Below are 9,480 nucleotides of genomic sequence, written 5' to 3'. Positions count from 1 at the left end.
TTTAATGTTATACATAGTAGAACAACAGACTTAATGGTTGATAGTTTGATAGTTTGGGGAAGATACACCTAGAAAATAACATACAAATAACATATGTTATTTGTATGTTATTTTATTTATTGCCCTGAACATATACCAACCCAAGCAAAAAGCGGATGAGAAAACTCGCCCTTGGCACTTGGTCACATTGCCAGCGATGAGATGACTTACTCCTTAATATTTCCCGCCAATTGATTAGGCACATCATTTTGATGATATCTGACTTGTTAATATTTCAAGAAAGTATGTTTGCACTGTATGCTTGTTTTGGCACCCAGGACAAAACCTAAAAAAAAGGTCTGTCAGTCAACGTGTAAGTTGTTCATTAATGAAGATGGGAAGAAAAGTAGGCCTACATGAAAACCTTGAAAACTATTAACTGCAAATGCAACCAAAGAAATTACTATAAATAACTACTCACATTTTGCACATGTCTGAGAAATTGACGAATGAAGTTTTCTTTGTACCAACTCTAACCACTTGTGGTGGCCTCATGACGAATCGCTTCTTCTCCCCCGTTGCCATGTCTGGGTTCTTGGCCCTCATTATGTCAAAAGCACGGGTCAATAACTAAAATTGAAAGAGAGGTGTAAACATAAATTTCACAGAAAACAAAATATAAACAAACAAAAAATAAAACCGAAAAAAGTGGAATGACAATACGTTATTATAGTACAACAGGCAAAAAACTTCTAAAGCTCTGTCCAAATTTTCTTTGACAAAAAACTGTTGTATGCCCATATATAGTCATGATGTGCCTATATATGGTCATGATGTGATGTCATTATAACCATATTTAGGCATGTCACATGTTTTTGTCAAATAAAATTTGATAGTCTGGACAGGGGATAATAAATGCAGCTCCTTTTCTGTCGTTACCCTTTTGCTTTATTTAATGTCACGTGTCCAATTTTATGTATTTACGCATGTCATTCCACCCCCTTCCTCAACATTGTTGTACTCCCCTCCATACAACGTACAATTCCACTTACCTCTTCATATGTGTAATCTCTTTCCGTCCCTGCCCATGCTGTTCCACTTGTATCCTTGCTAATATTATCACCACCTGAAATTGAATTGATAAATTAAAAAAATCAAAACTTTGATAATGTATTTGTATACACAGAGTAGTTTAGTTTGCTAATGGAGATTGGACCACCTATACCTTCTGTATATAAATCTATGATAGTGGCAGATCCAGGGATTTGAAATAGAGGGGCCCCAGATAGGAACTTTCAGAGATTGAGGGTATACACCACCTCATTGAGGCTGAGGTAAGAAAATTCATGATTATGGCACCTCTAGATTGCCTGAAATGACACTCCTATACTTAAATTTGAATATAATTTTCTTTTTTCTTCTCGATTTTTTTTTACAAAACTTGAAAAAATTTGGGGGCTCGGGCCGGCTGGTTCACCCCAACCACTACAACTTTTAATCCACCACTGTATGATAGGAACTGAAAAACCTACCTGTTGTGTCTATGATACTTGGTTCTGAATGATCTTTTCCATCTTTCTTTTTTCTCCTTTTCTTCTTTCCGGTGAATTCCATATTTACAGTGTCATCATCAGCTGCTGGGGCCTCCGAAGATGCATCTGGAGCATTCTCTTTGTTTCCTTCCATCTCCTGAATTGTATACAATAATGTTTATATAAAGGGAGAATTTTCAAAATTTATCTTATCCTATTATTACTATCATATTTACAATGCCTTTTAAAGAGGGTTATTGTGGAGGTTGTCATATAAATACAACACAGAGGAAATAACAATCCTATTATTACTATCATTTATTTACAGTGCATTCCAAAGACGGTTATTTTGGAGGTTGTCATATAAATACATCACATATGAATATATGACTTTTTACAGATTGTTATTATTATTTATTTGTATTTTGATTTTTTTAATTGTCTAATTATTGCAAACTTGGATTTAACCAACATTTTTGTTGTTTCAAAGTATTTGAAAAACAAAGCAAATAACAAACAGTGTCATGCAAAGATACACATATTATTTTTAAGGCAATTCAAAAGCATGTTCAGGATATAATTTAAATACTGCATTATCACTAACCTCAATTGTATCGCCAACATCGTCCATTATAACAGTTTTCTTCTTTTTCTTCTTCTTTTTCTTCAGTGACAGTTCTTCCATGTCTAACTCTAGGTCTGTAAAAGATTGAAATGAATATAAAATTTACACAATAGTACACTGGCTGATGCAAGCAGTATGTTGATTACATCACATGTAATCGTGACATCCCAAAACCAGTGTACTGTACCCAATTGTTCAACTGGGTAATTAGCATAAGAATGTGGCACTACTGTATACGTTACAATAGTACAACAAAGCCATAATACTTTTACTCATATCTTTGATATTAGTACACAGGCTTAGCCAGCGTACAGGCTTAGTCCGGCCGTCTTTTGGACGGCCTACAATTATTTAGGACGCCCCTTTTTACCGTGACGGCTTGGACGACTTGGCCTAATCAGCTCCGCCTAGCCTAATTGGGACTGGTCTACCTTTAGCAAATTCTTTATATTCTTCAAATCTATCGAATGTTACATTAAACTAAAGCTAAATCAAATTTAAGTTTGTTAAAAACAACTACATTGATTGAATGTACTTTGTTTTCGTACCAATATTTCGGTGGGGATTCCCAAAGATGGGTGTGGCCCCATTTTGGACGGTCTATTTCGTTTTTCTGGCTAAACCCCTGCATTAGTATATTTGCTGATGCAAGCAAGCGGTTTGTCGATTACATCACATGTATTCAAAATTTTTTACTTAAACTCTTAGCAAATGCTTTGTTTCAACATTTTTTTTACTATTGTAGTTCAGTATGCAGGGGCGGATTTAAGGGGGGGGGGGTTGGCCCGGCCCCGGCCCCCCTTTTGGGAGCTAAAAAAAGGGGAAAAAAAGAAAAAAAGAAAGAAAAAGAAAAAAAATGATAGCCTACAACGCCTCAAATGTTATTTTCGGGCGTCTAGAACACAAAAATTTCGCGGGGGCATGCCCCAGACCCCCTAGGATATTGTTGTCTTGATCGGCCCGAATTTCGGCCCCCCCCCCCTTTTGGACATCTCTGGATCCGCCCCTGGTATGGTCCAACTGTACAAGAGCTCATCTTAACACACTTCAGGTTTTACAATACACTGGCTGATGCAAGCAGTATGTTGATTACATCACATGAAGCTTGCCATCCCAGTGTACTGTCCCAAATTGTTAAACTGAGTAGTTAGCATAAGAATGTGGCAATACTGTATACTTTAGTACAGGCAAAGCCATAATACTTTTACTCAAAACTTTGACATTAGTATAATTGGCTGATACAAGCAAAGCGGTCTGTTGATTACATCACATGTATTCCAAATTTATCACTTAAACTCTCAGCAAATGCCTTGTTTCACCATTTTTTCTACTATTGTAGTTCAGTATGGTCCAACTGCACAATTAGCTCATCTTAATACACTTTAGGTTTTACTATTACTAACCAGACTTGCCAGAACTATTCTGGATGCCGATATTAGAACAAGTTTTTGTTATCTGGACCCCAGGAAGAATAATGTCCCCACATTGATTGGGTATCTAGTTAAAACAAAGGTTTCTAATTCTCATTCTAATTCTAATAGTTAAGTCAATTCGAGTAAATGACCTATCATTTTAAAACTTATAATCTTCTTGAAGACTAATAATGTGGCAAAGACAAACCAAACCAGTCACTTATGTTTCAGAGAAAATTGCCAAATCATGCTGAAATGTCAAATTTTAAAAAATCTATTTTATTGCAATAAACAAAGCTTTACATATATCTATACATCATGCTATGCTGATATTTTTTCCCATTTTCAAAATTAAAACAACAATTTTTAAGGATTTAATAATAGTTTTGCATGAGAAATGCCCAAAATCATAAACTTTGAAGGCTGATTTCTTATATATTGTTCTTTAACAGCTGTATGCTTAAACATAAAGGAAATGTCGGATTGTAATGATTTTTTTTACCATTGTACAGCTTTAACAGTATATTACTCTTTAACCCTGTACTAAAAACTCAAAATCGGTTTTGGAATGACAAGTCCCATCTCAGTTTTAACTTACTTTCTATCGTACTACTCTAAATATTGTAAATTTATATGGATAGGAGAGATTTTCTCAACAGTATTCTTGGCAATGATCAAATAGATTGAAATGTTGAATCTTAGTGTCTCTCCCTTTTAGATTTATGTCATTGAAAGATGGTAAATTATTTGCTATCAATTTTATGTTTTTGCAGATTAAATCACAGTATATAACTAATTATAAAATTTCTCACAGCTACAATGCTTACTATTAGTAGTGAATAAACTTAGTTTTGTTTCAGTGCATGAATTTAAATGTGGTTTTTGTTTTTTTTCCACAATGGTGATAAAGTATGTCATTTACAGATATAAATTATTATATATAAGGCCTTTTAAATTAGTGATAAACTGCAGTTATTCGATTTGTTTAAATCAATGTGTGAAAATAAAGGTTTCAAAAGTACATTTACAATGGTAAAGAATACAACAGTAGCCGTTGGTTTGGAAACTCTGCAAAAAAAGTTTCTTGCACTGTTTTTAACCTGTGCAAATTTGTGTATAGCTTAAACAATCTTTCAGTGAAAGCCGGGCATTCACTGCACACGTCAGCCGACGCAAAGCTATGAAGAATGTAACACAACAACATGCACGTAACGGATCATTTTTAATGACGATCCGTTCAGACTGCTACTGACAATCAGCAGACGGCGTTGCGTCGTATATCGCTGACAGGGAGCAGAGTTGATTTCGCTGTGCGAGGGTAGAACGAAGCAGTAAGTGCCTGGCATAAGCTTAATTAAAAAAACTTATGTTTATGGTTCTGGATGTGAAGGAAATGCAAAAAGAAAAAATAAAAATAAAGAATACATACCATCCTCTTTCTTTTCTGGAACAATTTCTTCAGGTGCTGGATCAACAGTTTCCTGGGCAACAGCTGGTGTTGGCTCACTGGGTGTTGATTCACCCTCCAAAGCGGCATCCAAATCGAATGGGGACTTCTTCTTTTTCTTTTTTTTCTTCAACAAAGTTGGGTCGAATATCTATGAACATGATTTTTTAATAATAAGTAATTTCATAGTTATGTCCATAATAATGAATCAGGAAAAATGGACTTGCCTCAATCTAAATCAGTTTATTTTGACATTTATGTATGCATGACATAACAATGCTTTTATGTGTAATACTGTTTTATAATTTCTAGTGACACAAGCTTTTGCCTTTCCATATTTTCTTCTACCACAGGGATAGTATGTTTTAATGGCACATTACATACACAGGAACAATAAACTGGGCAAATGTGGCAATGGACAATGCTAGTGAAGGCCTTTACAAAGCAGTGGATGAAACAGCCTGATGAATGAATGAATGATTGAATCATTGAATGTGGCAAAGGCAAGGGGCAACCACTGGACTAATGGACTAAGAATTGCCTGCTGGATAATTTAATCAATTGGTGATTATTATCAATTATTATTATAATGTTATAATAATATTATTACTTTTGATCTAGCAGTAAACCATACACCAACAAGAATAAGATTGGGCATACTATCTTCTCATGACTGGAAGCATCAATGATCAAATACAGTATAGGTAGCACTCTAGTCTCAAAACAAAGATTCAAGTATAATTTAGCCTGTAACTGCATGATACAAAATGTGACACCAACCATCCATCCTTATGATGAATGAATTTTCGAGGCCTAGTGCTGGCGAATATCCTTTTGGAATTTTAGGTCTAGGCCTAATGATAATAATGCATTACTTTCCTAATAACTACTATCTACTAGTACAACTACTACTCTATTTTAGTTACACTCGAGCATCTGTAGAAGTACTCAATTATATAGTAAACTTCTTCGTACCATACCGGGCTACGAATAGTCTATGTCCACTTCACTAGGTGTCAACTACCAGTCTAAGCCTAGCTAGGTCTTTCAGTTCAGGGAGCCGGTCGGCCCTGCTTAGGTAGTGTGGTATGCTGATCTGTTGCTGTAGGTTAGGCAAGCCTACCCTAGGCTAACTATGCTACTAAAATAGGATTTACTTTGTATTATACTGTAAGATATTTTCAATATTTTTAGATAGTACACTCACCGCTTCATCTTCTGCCATGATTCAATATTTTGTGAAGCAAACTATTTTACGAAATAACCTGTAAAAATGTTAAAATTCTATCATAAATCGCAATATTTCATTCCAGCGTGTTGCAAATCCATTCCAACACCCGACGATATGTGGCTATGGTCTTAGCCTTTCCTGACCAGACGTTATGACATGCTCCTATAAAATTGTTTTTGCTTTTTTACTGCCATAAAACAAGTACTGTCAATTAAGCGGCTGGCGCAGGAAAGTTGCATCATCCTCTGTTTACTATTCTGGTTCCCGGAGATTAGGCCTTATGAATACAGAGATGAGACAACCGAGTTCTTTTTGAAAAGGGACATTGGATTATTACTGTAACAGAATAAATGATTTAGTTGCTTTGATTTATTCAATAAAGAAAAACCATTAAAATAATAATAACGATTTTCTAAACTGCCGTAGGCCTAAACCTGAAATAAGAATATGAATTCCATAAGGAGGGGTCAACTCTGGGGGAGGGGGGGGGGGGGGGGGGGGGGGGGGGGGGGGGGGGGGTCCACTCCAAGCATCCCATATTTTGAATAATACGGCAGTGGTGTGTTTTTAATCATTTATTGATACATTCATACTACATTCCGAGTTGGTGTATACAGTAGGCCTACTGGAGGTATAAAACTATTTTATACCTCCATGGTATATTATGCATTTACTTCAGGTAGATATTCAGGTAGGTATAGATAGGCCTACCTTTAAAATATGTCGTTTATTTGTTGTTGGAACTTTCTACTCCATGGATTTTCAGACTGGCAAAAAGAAACCGTTTAGTCTGAGAGAGTTGATTTGATTTTCTTTATTTGATTATAATGTAATCACCATAGTGTATATGAGAATATATCCGTGTTTTTTATTTTCTGCGCAAAACGACATAGTCCATCAAGTATACAGATAGGTACCGCAACTTTACATCAAAAGACAAAATGATAATAAATATTCATATTAAAATAATACCGGTTCATGTTTCTCAACACGTGGTAACACACGTGGTACTAGTTGTAACATGCTTCGATTTTTTCGATGGTTGGTTGATCGACCACAGCTTATGGTGCTCTCTATTTATTAATTAGGCCTACGGTTGATTAAGGTAAATATGCCTATTTTATTTATATTGTTTTTCAATCTTTATCCTCCTATTGACCCATTTTTATTAATAAAGAAAGTGTGTACCTACCTTACATCGTTGAGCATTTTTCTACGAAAATGACACCCTTGAGAATAAGTGATCAGTCTGAGTTTCTATCAACCCCTTTGGTTTATTTTCACTTGGCAGGGCATAGCACAAGGGATTGCCATTTTATTTGAGAGTATTAGGTTTATTTTTAGAAAAAAAAAATTTCGTAGGTCTACTGAAATCGAAAATAGAACCACAACATTATTACACTACTGACTCGGAACAGTTACGCCTGCACGTTTTGGTATAAAAATAAATTGATCCATGACATTGTCACTAGAACCCGCAACAATAGTTTGACCGGGAACTAGAGTACCTGCCGTGGATCAGCAACGATCATTGTGGTTTTAACCGTGTTTATCGATGCGGAGAGTAAACCTCGTCAAGCTTCTCTACGGACCTCGGGTAAATTAATGAGATTCGGCGTCCACTTTTGGAATATAAAGGTCACTATTGGCAACATCAATACTACAACGTTTCCGGGGCTTTCCTTAGAAGCCATGGTTCCTCGAGACGACTACAATATTCGGTGTTCTGTCTTCCTGATATAGAATTAACGATAGGTTACATTGCGATTGTATATCGTACAGAAGCATAGCTGAGTTTGAACCTACCAGAAACGTAAGTTGTGAATGTGGCTTATACACTATCTCTTGACTTTATCATATTTTGCATATCTTTTGGTGTTTTAACTTATGTATTTTTATTGCAGAAACCTTATGTTTATATAAGATACAGTAGGCCTACTATCACAGGCAACGAATGATCATGGGCCTGGAACTGAGAGTCACCGTGACCAATGATGCGTGAAGTGGGCATCTCGCAATATCTGGCGGCATTTATTGTTTTTGGAACTATATAGCATTCTATCCTTATTGATATGTTGTTAACAACTGTACTCCATGGAGAATGGTTAAAATGTAGGCGCCAGCGCGCTATAAATCCGTTGTACCATGGCATGGTTCAAGAAGAGAGCCAGTCCAATTTCAATCCACCATTATTCTTTAAGACTACCCCACGATTAATAAAATTCCCCCTCCTTCCTACTACGTGCCATGGTTTATCCAGAGAATTGTTTATACTGTGGAATACAATAAATAATTTTATTTATATTAATTATACTGAAAACCTGATATTAGTTATTCTCTCATCCAAATTTTCGTTGTAGGTCTGGTGGATTCACGCGGAAAAAATCCCTAATTTTACAGATTTGAACTCAGAATTATAATGATTGCAGTTAAAATGGCAAGCATATTACTAACAATTTTGGATAAAAAATACTGCCTTGTTCAACTATAAATCAAAGTCGTGTCTACAGTTTGCAAAAAATCTTTTTAGTGCAGAAACCTTTTAATTTAAAGTAAAGTTAACTTTTGTTCCATAATAAAACAAAAACAAAATGCATTACAATTTCTGATTCAAGAATAATGGAAAAGGAAACGCAAATAAAGCAAAGCTTTTAAGCTGAGACCCTTGTGAAAGAATTAATACAAACAATTAAAATCTAGGAAAACACTATAATTATCTTCTAAAAATAGCAATAAAGCTAAACAATAAATAAATAAATAAAATATAAATTTATTTCACTATATGGCCCCGATTAAAACGTTGTGCCTATCTGAGTTGCTCATGCCTAATTTTAGGGATAATTTTTTCATCCTTTTTTATCGCGATGTCCATGCATCAGATTTTCATGCTACCATTAATTTTGAGAAGTCCTCTTTTATGTAAACTGGATCGTTGTTGCCTTTGTTTGAATGTTGCTTAAGCCTAAGCCGACGATGAATAGAGAAGCAAGCTTTTTTCTTCCGAGATCAAGCAAGCTGAAAGTAATGCTTCAAGAGAGCGTATTTTCAAGCCTGGTTTCCATACAATCGCTTGACTGCAACCGTTGCACTGCTGTCCCCGACGCAATCGAGAACGTTCCCCGATTCAACTGACCAATTGGCATCCTCAAAGGAGCAGTGGCGGCTCCAGAATATAATTTATGGGGGAAGGGGGAGGGGAGGCTAAGATCTGTCTCTTATACACATCTATGTGGCTATGGTCTTAGCCTTTCCTG

The 9,480-nt window shown here is 35.7% G+C and overlaps 2 protein-coding genes across 2 annotated transcripts in view; one reads left to right on the top strand and one right to left on the bottom strand.

The window, feature by feature from the left end:
- LOC117123504 (eukaryotic translation initiation factor 2 subunit 2-like) overlaps window positions 1-6,360 on the bottom strand; it is a 7,658-nt gene extending 1,298 nt beyond the window's left edge. Inside the window, exons 1-6 of the mRNA XM_033269451.1 lie at window positions 6,203-6,360; window positions 4,978-5,146; window positions 2,116-2,210; window positions 1,512-1,668; window positions 1,032-1,105; window positions 461-609 (exon numbers count right to left, since the gene is read on the bottom strand). Of these exons, the coding sequence (XP_033125342.1) occupies window positions 461-609; window positions 1,032-1,105; window positions 1,512-1,668; window positions 2,116-2,210; window positions 4,978-5,146; window positions 6,203-6,220 (662 nt within the window). The 5' untranslated portion in view covers window positions 6,221-6,360. The remainder of the gene's footprint in view (window positions 1-460; window positions 610-1,031; window positions 1,106-1,511; window positions 1,669-2,115; window positions 2,211-4,977; window positions 5,147-6,202) is intronic.
- Window positions 6,361-6,880: 520 nt separating this feature from the next.
- LOC117123455 (lathosterol oxidase-like) overlaps window positions 6,881-9,480 on the top strand; it is a 4,899-nt gene continuing 2,299 nt past the window's right edge. The window contains exon 1 of the mRNA XM_033269371.1: window positions 6,881-6,917. Within this exon, the coding sequence (XP_033125262.1) occupies window positions 6,881-6,917 (37 nt within the window). The remainder of the gene's footprint in view (window positions 6,918-9,480) is intronic.

Source organism: Anneissia japonica, unplaced genomic scaffold (assembly GCF_011630105.1).
Source record: "Anneissia japonica isolate Jap-2015-1 unplaced genomic scaffold, ASM1163010v1 scaffold287717_len1600092_cov198, whole genome shotgun sequence".
Taxonomy (NCBI): domain Eukaryota; kingdom Metazoa; phylum Echinodermata; class Crinoidea; order Comatulida; family Comatulidae; genus Anneissia; species Anneissia japonica.
Note: the sequence above shows the minus strand (reverse complement) of the source record. Positions and strands in the feature narration are given on the sequence as shown.